The sequence below is a fragment of the Aotus nancymaae genome, unplaced genomic scaffold (genome assembly GCF_030222135.1).
Source record: "Aotus nancymaae isolate 86718 unplaced genomic scaffold, 86718_ANA_hifiasm-v0.15.2.pri h1tg000003l, whole genome shotgun sequence".
Classification (NCBI taxonomy): domain Eukaryota; kingdom Metazoa; phylum Chordata; class Mammalia; order Primates; family Aotidae; genus Aotus; species Aotus nancymaae.
In genome coordinates, this window is record NW_026988414.1 from 19,699,949 (window position 1) to 19,723,956 (window position 24,008).

Here is a 24,008-nt window from a genome sequence, read left to right on the forward strand (position 1 = left end):
ACAACAACAACAACCCAATCCCTTTCTTTTACAAAAGGAGGGGAAAAAGGGAAGCTCACGTTTCGATGTGAAGAGGTACTCGTGGTTGCCTAAGATGTGTGTGGCCTTATTTCAGTGAAATCATGAACTTTTGGATTTTGGCAGAAATGTTAGGCTAAGGATTTGGGTCTGGACAATGTAGCTGCTCATTTCCCAGAAGGAAAGAGAGTGGAATTTCCCTTCTGAGTATCTTACATTAAATCTTACTGATGGGAACAGGATGAAAACAAGTGCTTTAAATACATCGCTGACCTCAGAGGACAGTGAAGGTTCTAGGAATGTTGAGGGACAGGGGCAAGTGTTTGGGTGAACGCAGGAAAGCGGGGGCTGGCGAGGGGGTAGGTGAGATGGAGCTGTGGCCTCACAGTGTTTCTCACTCTTGGCCGATAGGCTGCAGAGGGTGCATTGAACTGAATTCTTAAGGACAGCCCCACTGCACATATCCCCTTTAGGACGGGGTGAGGAACAAACTTTCATTCTTGATGCAGGACCCAAAGTGTCAGAAGAGCATCCACATATCAGGTGTGCTATTTGCCCTTCCTTCCTTCCTTCCTTCCTTCCTCCCTCCCTCCTTCCTTCCCTTCCTTCCCTCCTTCCTTCCCTCCTTCCCTCCTTCCCTCCCTCTCTCCCTCTTTTCTTCCCTCCCTTCCTCCTTCCTTCCCTCCTTCCCTCCTTCCCTTCTTGCTTGCTTCCTTCCTTCTTCCTTCCTTCCTTCCTTCCTCCCTCCCTCCTTCCTTCCCTTCCTTCCCTCCTTCCCTTCTTGCTTGCTTCCTTCCTTCCTTCTTCCTTCCTTCCTTCTTTCCTTCCTTCCTTCTTTTTTTTTTTTGACAGAATTTCACTCTGTTGCCTTGGCTGGAGTGCAGTGGTGCAATCTTGGCTCACTGCAACCTCCACCTCCTGAGTTCAAGTGATTCTCATGCCTCAGCCTCCCAAGTAGCTGGAATTACAGGTGTGTGCCACCATGCCCAGCTAATTTTGTATTTTTTTTCTTTTTTGAGACTGAGTTTCGTTCTGTCACCCAGGCTAGAGTGCAACGGTGTGATCTCGGCTCACTGCAACCTCTGTCTCCTGGGTTCAAGCAATTCTCCTGCCCCAGCCTCCCAAGTAGCTGGGACTACAGGCGCGTACTACCACACCCAGTTAATTTTTGTATTTTTAGTAGAAGCAAGGTTTTGTTATGTTGGCCAGGCTGGTTTTGAACTCCTGATCTCAGGTGATCACCCCTCAACCTCCCAAAGTGCTGGGATTACATGCATGAGCCACCATGCCTGGACTAATTTTGTATTTTTAGTAGAGATGGGGTTTCACCATGTTGACCAGGCTGATCTTGAACTCCTGGCCTTAAGTGATCTGCCTGCCTTAGCCTCCCAAGGTGCCGGGATTACAGGCATGAGCCACTGCACTGGCCTCTTTTTCTTTCTGTTTCTTCCTTTTTTTTTTTGACAGAGTCTTGCTGTGTTGCCCAGGCTGGAGTACAGTGGCATGACCCTAGCTCACCGCAACCTCCACCTCCCAGGTTCAAGCAATTCTCATGCCTCAGCCTCCCAAGTAGCTGAGATTACAGGCATGCACCACCAGGTCTAATTTAAAAAACATATATTTTTAGTAGACATGAGGTTTTGCCATGTTGTTCAGGCTGGTCAGTCTTGAACTCCTGACCTCAAGTGATCCACCTGCCTCAGCCTCTCAAAGTGCTGGGATTACAGGCATGAGCCACCACCCAGGTGAGTATGCTATTTTCTTGCTAAGTCCAAAAGCTTGTAGGCAACATTTTCTTTTTTTTGAGATGGAGTTTCGCTCTTGTTACCCAGGCTGGAGTGCAATGGCGTGATCTCGGCTCACTGCAACCTCCGCCTCCTAGGTTCAGGCAATTCTCCTGCCTCAGCCTCCTGAGTAGCTGGGATTACAGGCACGCACCACCGTGCCCAGCTAATTTTTTGTATTTTTAGTAGAGACGGGGTTTCACCGTGTTGACCAGGATAGTCTCGATCTCTTGACATTGTGATCCACCCACCTCGGCCTCCCAAAGTGCTGGGATTACAGGCGTGAGCCACCGTGCCCAGCCCAACATTTTCTTATAGAGAGATAGAGGAAACCAGAGAGGGAAGAGAAAGGAGAATGAGTTGTAGAAAGAGAGAGAGAGAGAGTGCGAGAAAGCCAATACTACATAAATGTGGAGATAAACCAGACCACTTGTCTTATACAACATGGTAATCATTTGAGGTGAAATGTTTATTATGGAACCAAGCATGCTGGAGGAGCAAAGGGAAGAAAAGATGAAAAGGAAATGATTTCTTCCCATGTCTTCAGTACCAAGGCTGGCAAATTCTTTGAGAAACTTCCCATCTCTCATTGTATTCATAACAAGAAAAAGGAAGGTACTTTTTCAGAGGGTTAGAAAAACAATGGAAAACACAAGTGTGTCCCAGGCATTTATCACATTGTCACTTTATCAGGGAGCTCCAGCCAGGACTGCCCCGATCCTCCCTGCCCCTGCCTCTGACACCGCCCTCCACTACGGGACGGGACATTCTCAGGGAAGACTGAGCTGGACCAAGTCTCTTGATTTCTTTTACTGAGGCTTCTCTTTCATGGTTGGTTACCCACAAACCATCCAAGGATGCCATACCCCTGTGTCCTCAGTGAGAAACCCATCCCCTCTGGCTGGTTCCAGGGTACCACACTTATCCCTGGGGGTCCCCCTGGCTCCCAGGGGGCTGAAGCTGCACCACAGGTCAGAAAAGGGACTGGCCTTCATGGCAGCTGTTTCCTTTCCAAGTCTTCCGTGGACACAGGCTCTTTCGATATCTGAAGCCCTAACATTATGTCACGCTAGGAGAGGCACGTTTGCCCTTCCATGCTTCCACAGTCCACCTATTTCTCTCATTCCCAGAAAGCTCCCAACTGCTTTCTAGCTTCAAAACAAACTCCCAGCCTCCAAGTAAATGGCTGTGTGAAGATGGGTGTCTCCCAGCCCCTCTTGCTACCAGCTTCTGAATCCGGCCAACTTTAGCTTTTATGAAACATGCATGAGAAGATTTTCTTAGATCAGAAGCCTGAAAACCAGGGTTTCTGTGTGTGTTGGGAGTGGGGGAGGGGCACACTGAGATATAACAATTTAATTTAGCAAATATTTATTTATTTACTTGTGTTTGTTAAAAAGGACATGGCTTGGCCAGGCATGGTGGTTGATGCCTGTAATCCCATCCCAGCACTTTGGGAAGCCGAGGCGGGTGGATCACTTGAGATCAGGAGTTTGAGACCAGTCTGGCCAACGTGGCGAAACCCCTCTCTACTAAAAATGCAAAAATTAGCTGGGTGTGGCAGTGGGTGCCTATAATCCCACCTACCTGGGAGGCTGAGGCAGGAGAATCTCTTGAACCTGGGAGGCAGAGGTTGCAGTGAGCAGAGACTGTGCCACTGCACTCCAGCCTGGGCAACAGAGCAAAACTCTGTCTCAAAAAAAAAAAAAATTTCTCGAGAAGCCACCAGCAAATATTTTTCGATTAGTTATGTGCAAAGACCTGTGCTGCCTACTGCGTACGTACAGATGAAAAGAAATTGGTTTCTTCTCCTTGGAAGGTCAAGTCTCATAACTTTACTGATAGAGAAGATCTATCTAGCTGATGGCTTGTGGTGGAAGCTACTATTTTTTCTGTTGCCTTCAATTTTAATTTATCATGCCTTGGGTGGGATGATAAGTCTGGAGAGGTGCCTACAGATTAGAAAAGAACCATCATGGTGTCTATTTTTCTACCTACTTTTTATTATAGAGATTTCAGAAAAGTAGCATTGTACCAGGTTTTGGGGCAGTGGGGTTGTGTTTTAATTCAGTTGTTTGTGTTTACTTGAAGCTTATAGTACAAAGTTGGAGATATTGCTTAGTTTTGGTGCAGATAAATTTTTTTCCGTTTTTGGTTCTTTTTATTCATTTTGATGGGTTTTATATCGAGAAATTTTAACACATTTGTACTTATACTGCCCTCTTTCTTGGGTTGATTTTACAGTTTACCTTCATTAATGATATTACTCTTTTGATAAATATTACAAATTTCTACTCCAAGGCTGTTTACTCTTTTATTTTCTCTTCAATTTTTTTTTTTTTTTTTGGGACAGAGTCTCGCTCTGTCACCTAGGCTGGAGTGCAGTGGCCGATCTTGGCTCATTGCAACCTCTGCCTCCCGGGTTCAAGCTGTTCTCCTGCCTCAGCCTCCCAAGTAGCTGGGACTACAGGTGTGTGCCACCACACCTGGTTAATTTTTGTGTTTTTAGTACAGACGGGTTTTCACCATGTTGGCCAGGCTGGTCTCAAACTCCTGACCGCAGGTGATCTGTGCACCTTGGCCTCCCAAAGTGTTGGGATTACAGGCATGAGCCACTGTGCCCAGCCTTTTAAATATTTTTTGACATTTAGACATTTTAAATTTTTATGTAATCAATTCTATTGACGCCTTTATAGTTTCTGTCTCTGGTCATGACAAGAAAAGCCTTTCTCACTCTGAAATCAGATCAATTCTTATTCTCTAATATTTTCTTATCCTTCTTAATAGTTTTTCTTTTTGCATTTATTTTATTTGTCCTCTTTATTTTTATTAAAATTTTTTTTTTAGACATGGAGTTCTCACTCTGTCAACCAGGCTGGAGTGCTGTGGCACAATCATAGCTTACTGCATCCTTGAACTGCTGGACTCAAGCAGTCCTCCTGCCTCAGTCTCCCAGGTAGATGAGACTACAGGTGCATGTCACCACGCCCTGCTAATTTTCTACTTTTTGTAAAGATGAAGTCTTACTATGTTGCCCAGACTGGTCTCAAACTCCTGGGCCCAAGCAGTCGTTTTCCCTAGGCTTCCCAAAGAGCTAGGATTACAAGTGGGAGCCAATGCACCTGGCCTGCTTTTTTGCACTTAAAATTTAGGTTCAGGCGGGGCGCAGTGGCTCATTCCTATACTTCCAGTGCTCTGGGAGGCTGAGGAGAGAGGACTGCTTGAGTCCAGGAGTTCAAGGCTGCAAGTGAACTATGATCATGCCAGTGCACTCCAGCCTGGGTGACGCAGCGAGACCACTTTTCTACAAATAAAATAAAAAGATAAATAAAAACTTAGGTTCATTTGGAATTTATTTTGATGTCTGATATGAGGCTACATTTACATGATAATTTTTCTCCCCAGCTGTAAACCAGTTTCTTAACGCCTTTGAAATGCTGACCATCCACGCCACCTGGTACATTTATTTGGGTCTCTTTCTAGACTGCCAGCTTTTTTTCATTGCTTTGTCCATCCTGTGCATGTACTTTAGTATTTCAATTGTTGTAATTTTATGATACATTTAACATCTTTTTTTTTGCAAAGCCAAGTTCTCCTTCATTACTTTTCCCCACATTTCCCCCCATGTGGGAATTTCCTTTGTCATTTGCTTCTAGCAGAGGATGGATATTGCTGACATCTGAGAATGGGAATGAAGGTCTCTCCTCTGGTTCCTCTCCCATCTCACACACCCAGGGTGAAAGAACTATACTTTCCAGCACAGGCAGCACCCATTTCTTGCCTTGGATCTAATTCAGTTTAAATCAGTAACGAGGCTGATGGAAAGGAGAGCAGGTTTGCCCAGGATCTCAGTTGGGTGGACAAGGAAGAGCACCTTGGAAAATTCAGCTGAAAGTCAAGCTTATTCAACCTCGAAATGTGCTGAGAACCAGCCTGATGAGGTTTAGGTTTGTATGTTAGAGAGAAAAGGTAGACTGTTTAAAATATAAGGCGGGGGCCAGGCACGGTGGCTCATGCCTGTAATCCCAGCACTTTTGGAGTCCAGGCAGGTGGAATCACCTGAGGTCAGGAGTTCGAGATCAGCCTGACCAACATGGTGAAACCCCTTCTCTACTGAAAATACAAAAATTAGCCGGGTGTGGTGGTGGAAGCCTGTAATCCCAGCCACTTGGGAGGCTGAGGCAGGAGAATCACCTGAACCCAGAAAGTGGAGGTTGCAGTGAGCCGAGATCGTGCCATTGCACTCCAGCCTGGGCGATAAGAGTGAAACTCCATCTCAGAAAAGATAATAAACTAAAATAGAAGGCAGGGAGGCCTTAGGCAAACAAAGCTGAAAACGGTCTCAAAGTCACATGTTGATTGAATCCACCATAAAAACGCTTGCCTTGAAAGCTGTGACCCTAGATTGGGAAAGAGCGATGTCGCCTGGATCAAGTAGGGGACGGCTTTCCTGCTCAGTCTGCAGTTGCCTCTTCTGAGCTCAGAGAGCACTTTGTTCTGCTGCTCCTGGGGTGGTTAAAAAAAAATGTTAGCCGAGAAATCAGAGGAACTGCAATTATTACTCTTGGAGAAGAACAAAGAGGAGTAACTTAAAAGGGCCTGGGGTGGGGGGGATTCTTACACAGAAAAGAGTAACCAGTTAATCTCTACCTGGGCTGAAAAGAGGAAATATGTGATTAAAAAAAAGTTAATTTTCCTGTGACAACAAAACATCACAAGTGAAAGGGCATTTCGGTGATAGCAAAGGGCCTGAGGGCAGTTAGTTCTCAGGCGGAGGGGGTGGTTGCGGGGTGGGGGGGCGGGGATGTGGTGGGGTGGGGGCTTTTTCTTCCCCCGCAACCCTGGCCCTGCCACTGGAATCCAGCTGTTGTCTTCTCAGGTGCATCTTCAGGAATCTCTCTCTGGACTGCTTTTGAAAATAGCATAGACTATTATTTCAACAAATGAGTGATGTGAGGCCTAGACTGTAAGCAGAGGCTCTTCCAGGTGACCTGGGGCGCCTGGCAATCCCACAGGTTTAGGAAAAACGTGATCCGTATTGCAGTGTCTAAGAGACTCTGGGACAAATTCCAGACTTAACACTGTTGCATAAAGGCCGCAAAGTTCTCTTACTCTTCCACCTGGTCTTAAAGCCTGGGTTTCTCCGTGGTCCGCCCTTGGCCCCCATCTCTCCTCAGATACTTGGATACCATCTCCCTGGTGGCCACGTTCACTCCTCCAGGTGAGCTGCCTCTGCCTCTCCACCACAGGGTTTGGTCCTAGGCTCCAGACCTATGTTTCTGACTGCCTGCTGGAGGAATCCTCACACACTTCCACCTGAGCAGATCTAGAGGCGAGCTGCTTCTTGTCTTCCCCCAGACTTGGTAAATGACATTACCACGGACTCAGTTGCCAGATTCCTGCCGTTTCTCCCCTGAGCAAGCCTTCCATTTGTCCCCTCTTCTTTATTCTCAGTGTCCTCACTTGCAGCAGACCTCAAGCACTTCTGACCTAGATTATTAGGCAACCTGCGTTTTTGCTTTTTTTCTATTCATCCTTCAATCAGCTCTCTAAATCCTGTTTTTGAAGGGCAGCTCTGCTAAAAATCTTTTTTTTTTTTTTTTTTTTTTTTTTTTTGAGACAAGGTCTAGCTGCTGCCTAGGCTGGAGTGCAGTGGTGTGATCTTGGCTCACTGAAACCTCCGCCTCCTAGGCTCAAGCAATCCTCCCATGTCAGCCTTCCGATTAGCTGGGATCACATGTGTGCACCACTATGCCTGGGTAATTTAAAAAATTTTTTGTAGAGGCAAGATTTCGCCATGTTCCCCAAGCTCCTGGCCTCAAATGATCTGCCTGCCTCAACCTCCCAGAGTGCTGGGATTATAGGCATGAGCTACAGCACCCAGCCTGTTAAAAATCTTTAAACGGCTTCTCATTACCTCTGGAGCCTCAGATCTCTCAGATCTGACCCACACCTACCCCTCTAACTTGACCACCTACTTCTACTCTGCCAGACCTCAGCTTTTCAGCCAGGAACTCCATGCGGTTCCATCCCTTCCCACTGCCCCCTCATGCCTCTGCAGATGTCTATTTCTGTGTTTGGTAGGCTCACCTCCCTGCCTTCAGTCAGATGTTCCTCCTCACATCCCACAGCACCCTGTGTATAACTCCATTACAGCTCTGAGCACTACCTTTACAAAACCATCTCCACTATCAGAATTCAAGCTCTTGGAAAACAGAAACCATGTCTTCCATGCTTGTCTACCCCAGCCTAGCACAGAGCCTGGGGCAGAGGTAGCTACTGGGTGTTTGTTGAAAGCAGATATATGAATGATCTATATGGTAGAGCTTTAAAAACCATCAAGGTCCAGGCATGCCTAAGTTTTTATTTATTATAACTTGAGATTGAGGGTTTCTGTGACAAAGCTATTTTCTAATCTGGTAAATACATTCTTGAGAATCTGTTTTGGCCTCAGAGTCCTTCATTCCACAGTGGCAGGGTTTGGGGCTAGGGTAGTGGGTGGCGGGGAGGCATTTATACATATTTTTAAAGTATCTCTTTCTCTTTCCTTCCATCATGCCTTTCCTCCCTTGCCCCACTGAGCTGATGTAGTGATAGACTTTGAAGGAGAAATGGTTTAGTCCAGAGTCTGAAGGGAGTCCTTAAGGCAGTTCTTCCTGCTGTCCTCACTGTCTCCAACACCCAAGGGGTTTAGGATGGGCCTGGAATTCACAGCAATTCTTCTCACGCAAATGCATAAGGACCGCTTCACTATCATGTCCACTTGACCTAGCACCAGAGTTCCCGCCAGTACACAGCTGAGGGCTCTGCCCTTCCACAGAATACCAGGGCACTGGATGCATTCTATAGCCAGGGCTCTTTTGGTTGCCAGTAACAGAAACCCAACTCCAACCAGCTTAAGCATGTGGAATTTGTGGCATAGCAGAACTGGGAAGGTGAGGGAGGGATCTCACTTGGAGCACAGCAAGCTCCAGCCACACGTGGTGTCACCACAGCCCCGTTGCTCATCCAGCCATGAGTCCCTCTTTCTGCCAGACTTTTCCAGGCAGACCTGGGAGGATGGACATTGTACTGTTGGCCTATCTGGTACTTACAGCTGCAATCTAAAAAGAAAAATAAAACCCTCCAATCTCCTAGGCTGGGCATGGTGGCTCATGCCTGTAATCCCAGCACTTTGGGAGGCCGATGCAGGTAGATCACCTGAAGTCAGGAGTCTGAGACCAGCCTGGGCAACATGGTGAAACCCCGTCTCTACTAAAAATACAAAAATTAGCAGGGCATGGAGGCGCACGCCTGTAGTCCCAGCTACTCAGGAGGTTGAGGCAGGAGAATCACTTGAACCTGAGAGACAGAGGTTGCGGTGAGCCAAGATGGTGCCACTGCACTCCAGCCTTGGCAACAAGCAAGACTCCATCTCAAAAAAAATGAAAAACCAAAAAAACAAATAAACAATAAAAAACCCAAGCCTCCAATCTCCTAAAGTTAAACAGATCGCTCTTTTTGACCCATCTTCTGACTGGGGAATGGCAATCTCATGATCACTGGGCCCTGGGCCAGTGGGGATTTGGAGTACTGGGAATGCTGGCCCCATAAGAACCATATGGGAAGGGGAAGGGCTGCTCTCGACAGAAAAAGGGATGCTGAGCACATACATATAAAAGTATGTAACATATGAAAAGACAACACATACGGACTCAGAGAATCTCAGGCACAGGGTGTCTCATCTTTGGGAGTTTTGCAATTACAGGGTTGCAGCTTTCCTTGGTCTCTTCCAGGTTTATTTTCTTGCAAGCACCTGTTCATTCAGCAGAATGCTTTCCAGCCCTGACTTAGGGACACTGCCTCTTTTGCCTGGCTTCTGTTGCTGCCCCCTGTCCTGTAGGGAACCATCTTTCTGTATTACAAGTCACAGTCCCCTGAATTACATTTCCTGTGTGCTCAAGCTGGGAAGGAGCTAAACCTGTCCCTATGGCCTCCCCCTGGGGTCCTTTCTTTTCGACTCATTCCTTCCCTTTGAACATCCGCTAATTGAGAGATCCTTGGTGTTTGACATCCTCAGGACCCCCAAGCTCTGTTCTTTACCATCTCAGGCTGGGGATGGCACAGAGGTCTCTCATTCCTCAGGGATTTGTGATTCCAGGTTTCTACTTATAGGTCATGGTTTAGTCTCAGGCAAAGTGAACGAAGTATTGTCAGAGCCTGGCAAGCAAAGGAGACTCTGGAGTCCAGTTACCCTGAGTGTTATGCTTGGCTCGGCCAGCCGTCTTCTAGTGGTGTGACTCAGCTGGCCAGAGCCTTGATTTCCTCACTAATAAGATAGAGATGATTGTCACACAGAGCTGCTGTGAGGATTTGACAAAAGAGCAGAGGCAAAGTTCCTAGCATAGAGTTGGCAACTAGTAGCTCAAGTGATATTAGACGGATGCCAACAGGTGCTGAGGGTTGCTGTGTTCCAGGCACTGTTTTATTATCTTTACTTGTGTTGATTCATTAACTATGATGGTTAATCATTATGAATTGACTTACTAATTCCCTCAGCAGACCTATGAGGTGGAGATTATTTTTACCCCTATTTAACAGATGAGGCTGCTGGAGGTGTAAGTGGTAGAACCAGGATAGCAACCCACGTCCAGTATTCCTACCCACTACATCATCAGGATTATTTCTGCAGTTTAACTACGGTCTAGCTTCTCTGATATGAGCCACATTGGGTAGACCTCTAACTCTGCAGTAATTGTGGCAAATGGATCATTTTCTTGGCGTTGATGTGTTTATAAAATCTTTGGGGATTCAGTGTTTTTATTTTTGTTTTTTGAGACAGAGTTTCACTTTTTCACCGAGGCTGGAGTACAGTGGCATGATCTTGGTTCACTGTAGCTTCCTCCTCCCAGCTTCAAGCGATTCTCCTGCCTCAGACTCCTGAGTAGCTGGGATTACAGGTGTATGCCACCGCGCCTGGCTAATTTTTATATTTTTTAGTAGAGACGGAGTTTCACCACATTGGCCAGGCTAGGCTTGAACTCCTGACCTCAAGTGATACGCCTGCCTCTGCCTCCCAAAGTGCTGGGATTACAGGTGTGATCCACCACACCCGGCCAAAATGAAGCGTCTGGAACTTCCTCCGATGCCTGCACTTTGTGCCCCACCTATGGGGAAGGTGAAGCTATAGAGTAGTGGTATCTAACCTTATTGGCACCAGGGACCGGTTTTTCTAGAGACAATTTTTCCATGGACCGGGTGGGTTGGGGGATGGTTTCAGGATAAAATTGTTCCACCTCAGATCATCAGGCATTAGATTCTCATAAGGAGTGTGCAACCTAGGTCCTTCCCATGCACAGTTCACAGTATGATTCATGCTCTTATGAGAATCTAATGCTGCTGCTGATCTGATGGAGGTGGAGCTCAGGCAGGAATGCTCGCTCATCCACTGCTCACCTCCTGCTGTGTGGCCTGGTTCCGGTCCACCGTCTGGGGGTTGGGAACCCCGGCTATAGGGCAAATGTGGACCAGGCTTCAGGCTTACTTTGACTCAAGTTTGCTTAGAGATGGACAGCAGGACTAGGAGGTGGGAAATTACCTGTCCTGCATCCAGGTAACCCCCATCCCACAAAAAAAAAAAAAAAAAGAAAAAGAAAAAAATAAGGATGGGGCCAGATGGGAACTAGCTGTTTTACAAATCACAGAGAGAGGGGGCCAGGTGGAAGCTCTTTTCCTCATACTTTGGAGAGGGAAGAAGTTCCTACCTTGCATGGGCTAAGGTAGGAACCCCTAGAGAGGGAGCAAACAATTGCTTTTATAAACACCATCCACTTGGTAGCCTTGTTGAGATGAAGTAAGATGAGGCATATATAGAACACACCTAATGTGAATGGTTAGCGCCCAGTATGTCTAGCTTAGCGTGTTACCCACAAGGCAGAATGGCAGCACGTTTACACCATGAATGGAACTACCAGTGAGGTGCAAGAGCACTGTAGTCAGCCAGTCAGTATATTTTCCTCCTGATGGAAAACCTATTTGGGAAATCTTGTTGCTGGGGGTGGGTGATTAGAAAGGATATAGAAGTCTGATGTGGTGTGTCTTCCCTACCAAGTGGGAATCAACCCACCAAGCAAACTGTAATGCCCACCACATCCATCCTCTGCCAGTGCTGCGGCATACTCATCACTTCTTTTTATTGTGGCAAAACGCACATAACATAGCATGTGCCATTTTAACCATCTTGAAGCACATGGTTTCTTGCCATGTTATGCAACCATCACCACTGTGTATTTCCAAATTTTTTTCTTCACCCCAGGTAGAACCTCTGTGACTATTAAGCAATACGTTCCTATTCCCATTGCCCCCTTCACCCCCAGCAACCTCTTCTGTCTCTATGAATTTACCTGTGTTAGGTTTTTCATCTAAGTAGAATGATACAGAATCTGTCCTTTTGTGCCTGGTTTATTTCACTTAGCATGTTTATCCGTGTTGTGGCATGTACAGACCATGCTCCTCACTTCCGAAATTAAAACTTCCCTTTTAGTAGCCCTCACGAGGACCACTGTTGTCTTGCTTTTTACTTCTTCTGATCATACCCCTTTTCTTCTTTTCAACATGTTTTCAGAGCCTCCCCTTCCAGAAGTAGAATTTTTTACGGTGCACGGAGGACGTCTACCACGCCTCAGACTGAGGAAAGCCAAGGAGAAAAATGGACCAATCAGGTCAGTAGCTGTCCTTTCTCCATGGTTGCCCAGTGATCCCTGTGGAGTGTTTTGGAAACTTTGATTTCGGTGAGGAGAAGACTTCTGTGTTGGTGGCTGCACTCGAGCTGTTAGAACAATGCAGTTGGGGCCTGTTTTGTTTCCTTGGGCACAGACTGACCTTTAATCCCAACCAGCATCCTTTCTAATGCATAGAGAGACTTCTAAAGGACCATATACTAGCATTTGGGCAGTTTAGCTCAAGAAATTAAATCCATTCCTTTGGTTTCTGGGCAAGCATTGGTTGCATGCTTAGAACATGTCAGGATTGTTCTTTGCACTCATGTCTCATAGTGCATCCTTTATCAATGGCAGGTCAGGGGCATCGTTTCATTTCCCAAAGGCAGAATATGTTGCCCTTTATGTAAGGCGGATCTTGGGGGTTGTGCAGTGATTTCTGAAAAGATCATTTAGATAAATCTTTTTGTCTTTTCATGTATTGAGCTATGGGCAAGACACTGCATAATTACTGACTGCTTCTGGGATTCCAGATGGCATTAGGATGGAATTAATTTACCTCAGTTGGAGGACTACACTGTGTTCAGTTAAGCGTTTTATTTGCAAAGGTCATGGCAGGATTAGGAAAGTAGCATCAGTCCCTTTTTTAGAGAAGAAGATTGAGGTTGGCTTGGAGAGACGAACAACTTGCTCACCGTACCCGGTCAAGTGGCTGACAAGGTACATGACCTAACCAACACTGCCTTTGTCTCTCCTGACCCTTCAGTAAATTCAAGGTTAAAAAAAAAATGTGGGCTGGGCACAGTGGCTCATACCTGTAATCCCAGCACTTTGGGAGGCCGAGGTGGGCGGATCACGAGGTGAGGAGTTCAAGACCAGCCTGGCCAATATGGTGAAACCCCATTCTACTACAAATACAAAAATTAGCTGGGTGTGGTAGCGGGTGCCTGTAATCCCAGCTACTCAGGAGGTTGAGACAGGAGAATTGCTTGAACCTGGGAGGCGGAGGTTGCAGTGAGCCGAGATCATGCACTACAGCCTGGGTGACAACAAGACTCCATCTCCAAAAAAATAGTGAGATATTATAAAATTACAAAAAACAATGTCTGGTGATATTATCTATATATCTATTTACAATAAAACTTAGGGTTTTCCTGCTTTTATATTAGTTTAAATTCAGTAAATGTGCAAAGATCTTTCCAGGGATGGACATTGTATAAATTGTTCTAATTCTCCACCATTTACCAGAAGGCATTGTAATTCTGTCATTATAAAGAGAACAGAAGTTGTGATGTCACTTCCTGAGAGCATTTGCAAGAGCAAATGTGATAGTTAAGTCAAATAATTACATAATGCAAAAAAGAGAAGCCCAGTGACTGTTTGCCCTTGTGGCTGTATGCTGGCCAGCGCCTCCAAAACAGGAAGTGGAGATCTGTGAGTCATTCAAGGGAGTGTGGTGGTGAAAAGGAGGAGAAAAGTCCATCCAGAACAGTCATGTTCCAAACAGCCACAGCTGTTTCTCTAACGTCACATGGCTCATTATCAGGAGTCAGGGTGTCTTCCTCAACCTGACTACCTGGTTTGCGCTGTGAGGGCAGCAGCTTTGCCAGTGTGTGAGACAGGCCTGAGTCTGCTTTGTGCCCGGTTTGGGGACAGCGTCTTGGGGTACATAATGGAGCAAGGTCCTTGGGACTGAGTCTCTCTCCTGAGCTTGATGATGTTGGGCAGAGGATGTAGCCTGTTGCTGGGCTCCCTTAATGCTTGTATCTCCCATACTTGCCAGATTATAGGAATCACCTGGGAGCTTTATCAGCGATGCAAATTCCCAGACTCTGCTCCTAGAGACTTTGATTCAGTAGGTCTGGGATGAGGTCTGGGAATTTGTATAATAATCAAGCAACACAGGTGATTATGATCAGGCTAATTGGGGATCTGCTTCATACTCTGTCAATGCTGCCTCTAGTGAGCATTGTGCAGAACCAAATGGGAACAGGTGAGCCTTGACCTTGCTCTTGATCACCACCACCTACATAGAAAGATGAGAGGGATTTGAAGATGTACTTATGGACAGCACGGAGCTGCTGCAACTTTTACTTTTGCCTGTGACTATGATGCAGGGATGTCTTCAAGTCTCAGGGAAAGTTCGTTGTTACAGGTGTTCCCCAGAGGCAGTGGATGCTTAATGCACTGTTCACTAGTAGTGACAACTTATTGCCCTGCAGGTTTTACTTTGTCTCTTGTAGAAAGCCCTTGGCTGGAAGTGAGCCAAGACTTTATGAAAATCAGGACCCTCAGCTAGGCGCGGTGGCTCACACGTTTAGTAATCTCAGCACTTTGGGAGGCAGAGGTGGGCGGATCACCTGAGGTCAGGAGTTCAAGACCAGCCTGGCCAACATGGTGAAACCCCATCTCTACTAAAAATACAAAAAAACTAGCCAGGCATGGTGGCAGGTGCCTGTAATCCTAGCTACTCAGGAGGCCGAGGCGGGAGAATTGCTTGAACCTGGGAGGTGAAGGTTGCAGTGAGCCGAGATCAAGCCACTGCACTACAGCCTGGGTGACAAAGCAAGACTCCCTCTCAAAAAAGAAAGAAAGAAAGAAAGAAAATCAGGGTCCTGAGGACACCTAGATGTTTGGGAACCTGGTGGGGGGAGACTTTCATATTCAACGCCCAATCTTCTAGTGATTCATAGGCTCGAAGGAAGCAGGAGATAGGGCATTAGGCATGTGAAGCAGGAAGTGCAAAGTTACTGGTAAAATAGAATTACATGGTCTGATGAGTTTTGGAAATTACCCTAATCATATTTTCCGCTGATATATGCTTTTCCTCTTTTCTGAAATTTCAACTTAAGAAGTTGAAATTGTTGGTGGTGGGGGTTACCAAAAAAACTGTGCAAGGAGTTGTGAGAATACAAGAGTTAGTCATTCAGATCCCTGCTATCAAGCCTGATAGAGACAAGCAGATGTTCAAACATGGTACTACAGGCAGGAGGTAAGTACCGAATAGATGGGAGTAGAAAGGAAGCGTGATCCATTCTCAGTGCATTTTTATTCTCATACTTCCTTTCACTGCCAGGCTTTCTATTTGATGGGATAAATAGTGAGACACATAACAAAAACGGTATCTGTTTGTTAGTGCGTTTTTCTGTCCACAATTGGAAACAATTTTTGCAATGCATACATGACATGTTACTGTTCTGGCTGTTTCAGGGTGTTGTCAGGCGAGATTAACTAACTGATGGTGACTTTGCACTCTTGGTGTCTCCTTTATTTCACATGAACTTTGGTATCAGCCCATGAACTGTGGGGAATGTAAATCACATGAGCTCTGTTTCAGGTCACCACATGATTGTCTGCAGCCTTTTTTCTGGACTTAGCACATTCACTGTGCAAGGCACTTGGTCTCCATGTGACCACTAAACCCTTTCCACAGTTGGGCTTTATTTGCCCACGTGAAAATCACTGATTAGGTCAACTGTATGACACACACACGCAGGGCAGTGATACGTGCAACAACGTCTCCCAGCTAAAGAGGATGTACTTGGCATCCCTCTGCAGCCAGAACTTGGAGAGGTCCCTTGCCCTGTGTCATCTGGCATTAACCCTTTAGGTTCAAATTGGAATTCCATGATGGTTGGAGCTATCAGACTGTAAATCCCACATGGGCCAGGACTTTTTCTTGTCTAGTGTCATGTCTCCAGTACCTAGAAAGAGGCTTACCTTGACTGGGCGCAGTGGCTCATGCCTGTAATCCCAGCAATTTGGGAGGCCGAGGCAGGAGGATCACGAAGTCTGGAGATCGAGACCATCTGGCCAACATGGTGAAACCCTGTCTCTACTAAAAATACAAAAATTAGCTGGGCGTGATGGTGTGCTCCTGTAATCCCAGCTACTCAGGAGGCTGAGGCAGGAGAATCACTTGGACCCAGGAGGTGGAGGTTGCAGTGAACTGAGATTGTGCTACTGCACTCCAGCCTGGTGACAGAGTGAGACTCTGTCTCAAAACAAAACAAAACAAAACAAAACAAGAAGAAAGAGGCTTATCTCATAGCAGGTGCTCAATAAATATGAATGAATGAATGAATTCCCCATGCAAGGGTCTGATGGACACTTCTCTCTTTTCTTCCAGTTCATACCAGGTGTTAGTGCTTCCCCTGGCCCTCCAAAGCACATTTTCTTGTGATTCTGAAGGTGCTTCCTCCTTCTTCAGCAACACCTCTGATGCTGATGGATACGTGGCTGCAGAACTACTGGCCAAAGATGTTCCAGATGAAGCCATGGAGATACCTATAGGAGACAGGCTGTACTATGGGCAATATTATAATGCACCCTTGAAAACAGGGAAAGATTACTGCATTGTATTACGAATCACAAGTGAATGGAATAAGGTATCTTTCCTTCCAAGTGCTTGTGAACTCTGTATTTTCTTCTTTCTATGAAATTTAAATGTTTGAACATTTGTTTTCCCAGTGTTTGAGAGGGACACTGCATGTCACAATCATAAAATGTGTGTGAATACTTTGCCTTTATGAAGGATGGACAGGTGAAACCCTTACAGATGACAGGGATTCTAAATCTCCTGGGGAACTTGCTGAATCAGCATTGGGACTGATTTTTGTTTTTGCTCTTAAGCTTTACAGATGCCCTCATTCTATTGCACTGCTGAAGTCTAAGTTGGAAAAAAACATCTAGATTCTCTGTTAACTTCCTTGTGCCCCTGCCAGGCTGCTGCCTCCCTCATTCTCCTGGGAAGCAGAAGATTAAGCACAGCACTGCCCCGTTTTTCGCTCACATCCCTTCTGCGGCTACAGCTTAGCTCCCACTTTCCCCTCCTCAGTCCTTAGAAAGGCTGGTGTTCTTCCAGCAGTGGTTCTTTCCTGAGACATGGAACTCAATATTCATTAGATAATTAGTAAATATCATGGAGCTGCATTTGTCCATCAGGGATGGAAGATCTGGAAGAACCACTGTGATGGTTGACCTAGGAGAACCCTAAGCTTATTGTCATTTCATGTGGGTTGGTAATGAAAGCTAGAAAGATTATATTAATACTAATACAAACATCTCTTGACTGATGAATTTGAGATAAAAGTATGTTGTCATCTTGTGTGTAAAGTTCATCACATATTTAGAACTGAGACACTCTATTAAATTCTGTATAGGATGCAAATGTAATGTGTCATAAACATGCTTGCTATGAAGCCAACAGTTACTTGTAAGACTGTCCAAGTAGCAAAGATGTCTAGTAGTGCTTTGTGACAATATGTAGGAATAAAGAAAGGAAAGTTAAAGCCCAGAATATATTGCCCTGAACTTACTAAAAAGGTGTTTACAACTTAGACAAGGTCCTTTTGTTAGAAAATTACTTGGGGTTCCTGACTTGGAGTTTTTAGCCACAGACAAAACACTGGCAGTACAACATGAATAAAATTTAAAGATGGTTCAGAAAGCCACTGTCCTAGATTAAGACTTTCATTGGGGAGGGTATGTTAGTCAGCTTGCTGCTATAGTGAAATATGATAGACTGGGTGGCTTAGGCAACAGACATTTATTTCTCACAATCTGTGCTGGAAAACCAAGGATCAAGGTGCCAGCTGATTCATTTCCCCAGGGAGGGCTCTCTTCCTGGCTTGTGGACAGCCACCTTCTTACAGTGTCCTTACATGGTGGGGGTGGAATGGGTTGGAGAGAGCTCTGATTGCTCTTCCTGTATTTATTAGAACACTTATCCCATCATGAGGGCTCCATGCTTATAACCTCTTCTGAATCTATCTCTCTCCCAAAGATTCTACCTCCAAATATCATTATAGGTTAGGGCTTCAACATGTGAATTTGGGGCAGGGGTTAGGTGGTGAGCAGGGGCACAGACATTTGGTTCATAATAGAAGGAATGAAGTTAGAGGTTAAGACAAGAATTCTGGTTCATTAGCCAGGCACAGTGGTGTGTGCCCATAGTCACAGCTACTTGGGAGGCTGAGGCAGGAGGATTGCTTGAGCCTGGGAGACAGAAGTTGCACTGAGCTGAGATTATGCCATTGCACTCCAGCCTGGGCAACAGAGTGAGACCCTGTCTCTCTCTCCTCTCTCTCTGTCTCTCTCACACACACAAACACACACACACACACACACATACATATACACACATACAAATTCTGGTTGACAGGAAACTTTCCTGTGATGTCCTTGATGCACTTTTTCATGTAGCTGAACAAATGAATATGTGCTTATTCTTTAGGATGTTAAGGAAGATGAAAGGGCTTTGAAAAAATTTATGTTTGAATCTACATATTTGAATTACAATGACTTTCCCATGGGTTTCAACTATATTTGTGTGATAATTACAATAAAATCGATAGTGATTGAATTTTAATTTTTAATTGTGGTAAAATATATATAATATAAAATTGTCTTAACCATTTTAAAGTATACAGTACATTTTAAAGGGCACTGTCTTAACCATTTTAAAGTGTACAGTTCAGTGGCATTAAGTGCATTCACACTGTTGTGCAACCAATTTCCAAAACTCTTTTTATCTTGCAAAACAAACTTTATATCCATTAAATGACTCCCCATTCCTTCCTTCCCACAGCCCTTGGCAACCATCATTCTACTTTCTGTCTTTTTTTTTTTTTTTTTTTTTTTTTGAGATACAGTCTTGCTCTGTTGCCCAGGCTGGAGTGCAGTTGACATGATCATAGTTCACTGCAGCCTCAACCTCCCTGGCTCAAACAAATATTCATGCTTCAGCCACCTGAGTTACCTAGGACCACAGGTGGCACCATCATGCCTGGCTAATTTTTTATTTTTATTTCTTGTAGAGATGGAATCTCTCCATGTTGCCCAGGCTGGTTCCAAACTCCTAGGCTCAAGTGATTTTCCCAGCTTGACTCCCAAAGTGGTGGGATTACAGGCATGAGCCACCACGCCCGGCCCTACTTTCCGTCTTCATGAATTTGACTACTCTAGGTACCTCATATAAGGATCGTTCAGTATTTTCTTTTTCTGATTGGCTTATTTCATTTAGCCTAAAGTCCTCTAGGTGCACCCATGTGGTAACATGTGTCAGAATTTCCTTCCTTTTTTAGACTGGATGATATTCCATTATATGAATATACCACGTTTGTTTATTCATTTATCCATGGATAAACAATGGAATGTTTTCCACCTTTTGGCTATTGTGAATAATGCTACTATGAACATTGGTATACAAATCTGTTTGAGTCCCTGCTTTCAGTTCTTTTGTATATATATCTGGAAGTGGAATTGTTTGATCAAATGATAATTCTATGTTTAATTTTTTGAGGAACTACCATTTGTCATTCCCACCAGCAGTGTGTAGGAGTTTCAATTTGTCTATGTCCTTGCTAACACTTGCTGGGTTTTTTTTCTTGTAATAGACATCCTATTATAAGATAGGATGTGAGGTGATATCTTTTTTTTTCCTAAGACGAAGTTTCGCTCTTGTCACCCAGGCTGGAGTGCAATGGTGTGACCTCAACTCACTGCATCCTCTATTTCCTGGGTTCAAGTGATTCTCCTGCCTCAGCCTCCGGAGTAGCTGGGATTGCAGGTACCTGCCTCCATGCCCAGTGAATTTTTTTTATTTTTAGTAGAGATGGGGTTTCACCATATTGGCCAGGCTGATCTCGATCTCCTGATCTCAGCCTCCCAAAGTGCTGGGATTACAGGCAGGAGCCACCATGTCTGGCCCCAAGGTGACACCTTGTTTTTTGGAAGTGGGGGATGAGGTCTCACTCTATTGCCCAGGCTGAAGTGCACTGGCTCAATCACATCTCACTGCAGCCTTGACCCCCCCTAGGGTCAGGTGATCCTTTCACCTCAGCCTCCTGAATAGCTGGGACTACAGGTGCATGCCATCACACCCGACTAACTTTTCTACTTTTTGTAGAGACAGGATTTTGCCATGTTTCCCAGGCTGGTCTCAAACTCCTGGGGTCAACGATCCACTTACCTTGGCTTCCCGAAGTGCTGGGATTACAGGTGTGAGCTACTACTCCCAGCATGAGATGGCATCTTATTCTGGTTTTGGTTTGCATTTCCCTAATGACTAGTGATGTTGACCACCTTTTCATAGGCTAATCAGCCATTTGTGTATCTTCTTTAGAGAAATGTCTATTTTTTTTTTTTTTTTTTTTTTGAGACGGAGTTTTGCTCTTGTTACCCAGGCTGGAGTGCAATGGTGCGATCTCGGCTCACCACAACTTCTGCCTCCTGGGTTCAGGCAATTCTCCTGCCTCAGCCTCCTGAGTAGCTGGGATTACAGGCACACGCCACTATGCCCAGCTAATTTTTTGTATTTTTAGTAGAGACGGGGTTTCACCATGTTGACCAGGATGGTCTCGATCTCTTGACCTCGTGATCCACCCACCTCGGCCTCCCAAAGTGCTGGGATTACAGGCGTGAGCCACCACGCCCGGCCTGAGAAATGTCTATTTAAGACCTTTGCTCATTTTTGCATGGGTTATTTGTTTTTATTTTTGTTAAATTTTAAGAGTTCTCCATATACTCTGGATATTACTGTAATCCCTTGTGAAATACGTGATTTGCAGATATTTTCGTCCCTTCTTTGGGTTGCATTTTTACTGTCGATAGTGTTCTTAGATGCATAAAAATTTTAAATTTTGATGATATTCAGTCTGTCTATTTTTTCTTTTATTACCTGTTGGTGCCATTTCCAAGAAGTCACTGAGAAATCCGGTTTCATGAAGCTTTTACTCTATGTTGTCTTCTAAGAGTTTTATAGTTTGTGGTCTTATATTTAGGTTTTTGATCCATTTCCACATTAATTCTTTTATATGTAGATATCCAGTTTTCCAGTACCATTTGTAGAAAAAAAAAATTTTTTTTGAGACAGTGTCTCACTTTGTCACCCAGGCTGGAGTGCAGTGGTGCAATCATGGATTACTGCTGCCTCAACCTCCTGTGCTCAAGTGATCTTCCTGATCCTCCTGCCTCAGCTTCCCAAGTAGCTGGGACTAAAGGTGTGCACCACCACACCTGGCTAATATTCAAAGATTATTTGTAGAGATGGGGTCTTCCTATGTTGCCCAGGCTGGTCTCAAACTCCTGATTTCAAGTGATCCTCCTACCTAGGCCTCCCAAAGAACTGGGATTACAGGTGTGAGCCAGTGTGCCAAGTCTGAAAAAAACTGTCTTTTCCCCTTTGAATGGTCTGGCATTCTTGTTAACAATCATTTGACATATATGCAAGGGTTTATTTCTGGATTCTTTATGCTATTCCATTGGTCTATATGTCTGTTCTTTATGTCAGTACCACATTGTTTTGTTTACTGTAGCTTTGTAGTAAATTTTGAAATCAGGGAGTATGAGTCTTCCAACTCCCCCATTTTGTTTTTCCCTTTGTGTGTCTGTCCTAGTAAATAGTAAAATGCCTCCTGGTGCTAAGGCAGAAACCTGTGAATAGTTCTTGTCTCTTCCTTCTTGCTTACCTTCTTATCCAGACCATCAGCAAATCATGTCAGTTCTATCACCTTAATTCTGTTTAAAATCGTCCTTTCCTCTCCTTCATCTGCACTGCTTGGGCTTTGTCATCTCTTACCTGAACATCACTTTTCTAACTCATCTTCCTGTCTCTTATTCTACCCATCTCCTTGCTCCATACCACTGCCAGCATGAGTTTTATAAAATGCAAGTATGATCAAGGCATTTCAGTTTAATAAGCTCCCTCCCTCCTTCACCTGGCCCCTGCCAGTTTCTCTCCTTTGATATACTCCATTCCCCCAAACTGCCTTATTATTTGAGGTCCCTTCCATTCTCCAATGCCTTGAAATATGTCCTTCGCTGGTTATTCTTGCACATTACCTTCCATTGATAATCTCTACACTTAGCATCAAAGCAAATGTTAGTAACATTCAAACCCTTATAGCTATTTTAAGATTTTCTCAGATTTTTTTTTTTTTTTTTGAGATGGAGTCTTGTTCTGTTGCCCAGGCTAGAGTGCAATGGCATGGTCTTGGCTCACTGCAACCTCTGACTCCCGAGTTCAAGCAATTCTCCTGCCTCAGCCTCCCAAGTAGCTGGAATTAAAGGCACCCGCCACCACACCTGGCTGTTTCGTATTTTAGTAGAGATGGGGTTTCACCATGTTGGCCAGGCTGGTGTCTAACTCCTGACCTCAGGTGATCTGCCCACCTCAGCCTCCCAAAGCTGGGATTACAGATTACAGATGTGAGCCATTATGCCCAGCAGCTTTTCTCAGAATTTTTAAGCTTAAGTTAAAAACAAAATTAATAAAATCAAGACCAGAATGCCCAAGGCTGTCATTTGAAAGAGAATCTCCTAATGACATTGGAAGGATTCTTCTCTTTTTTTTTTTTGAGATGGAGTCTTGCTCAGCCACCCAGGCTGAAGTGCAGTGATGCGATCTTGGCTCACTGCAACCACTGTCTCCCAGGTTCAAGCGATTCTCCTGTCTCAGCCTCCCAAGTAGCTGGTATTACAGGCACCTGCCATCATGCCCGGCTAATTTTTGTATTTTAGTAGAGACGAGGTTTCACCATGTTGGCCAGGCTGGTCTTGAACTTCTGACCTCAGGTGATCTGCCCACCTAGGCCTCCCAAAGTGCTAGGATCACAGGCATGAGCCACTGCGCCCAGCTGGAAGGATTCTTCTCTAACTCTCATCATTCAGCTTCCTCTGGGTAATATTTTCAAGTCTTATGCACAGCAAGTCCCCAGCATTTCTAAGAGGTAAATATGCATATCATAATGGCAGGGGGGAGAGGTGTTCATTCCAATGAATCTGTAGGTTTCTTCTACTATGGATGAACTTTCAAATATGTTCCTGTTCCTTTCTTCCTGGTTCATGGACACATTTTGGGTAACTGACATTGCCAAGTGACATCCAGATAGGTGAAGTATTGTATACTGGGACTTCTCATAGCTTTGCCTGTAACATGCATCACCACTTCTTGCTGAACCTTCTGAACGTGTGACCTCAGAATCCTTTTTAGCGGAGTTCTCCAGGCAGTCCATGCCAGTTGCTCAGAGCTGGCCAGGGGAATGATCCTTTTTGCCACTCCTGTTGTTGGCCTATCATGTGTGCTTTCCAAGACCTATTGGAAGCCTATAGAAGTGATCTGTAGGGTCACTTCTGTCCATGCAATCCATGCCAGTCCCTTGAGCACCTAGTGATATCACAAGATATTAGAGCTAGATTGGACTTTAAAGATCTAGTTCATATGAAGAGATTGAAAAAGCTGAAACTCAGAGGGCTTCAGCCTCCAAACTGTGTTATTTCAACTGACACTGTGTGCCACCTGGTTAAATGCATTGCTTTGCTTTCCTTTATAGGTGAGAAGACACTCCTGTGCAGTTTGGGCTCAGGTGAAAGGTAAAATTATTTTCTGTCTACGAATGCTGTCTTTTCTTCTCTGCAGCATCAAGTTCATATTGATGAGATCTGTTTTTAAAATTGTCACTGGTGACCAGAACCCAATTCATACTACCTTAAACAAAAAGCTTCATAG

At 44.9% G+C, this 24,008-nt stretch overlaps 1 protein-coding gene across 6 annotated transcripts in view; it reads left to right on the top strand.

The window, feature by feature from the left end:
• SUSD1 (sushi domain containing 1) overlaps positions 1–24,008 on the top strand; it is a 149,267-nt gene that overhangs the window by 110,740 nt on the left and 14,519 nt on the right. For 4 of the 6 annotated variants that reach the window (XM_064378928.1, XM_012461829.3, XM_064378932.1 and 1 more), the window contains 3 exons: positions 12,406–12,502; positions 16,629–16,887; positions 23,833–23,872. In XM_064378928.1, the coding sequence (XP_064234998.1) occupies positions 12,406–12,502; positions 16,629–16,887; positions 23,833–23,872 (396 nt within the window). Of the gene's footprint in view, positions 1–12,405; positions 12,503–16,628; positions 16,888–19,971; positions 20,472–23,832; positions 23,873–24,008 lie in introns of those variants that run through there. The other 2 variants (XM_064378931.1, XM_064378930.1) reach the window with 2 other exon arrangements.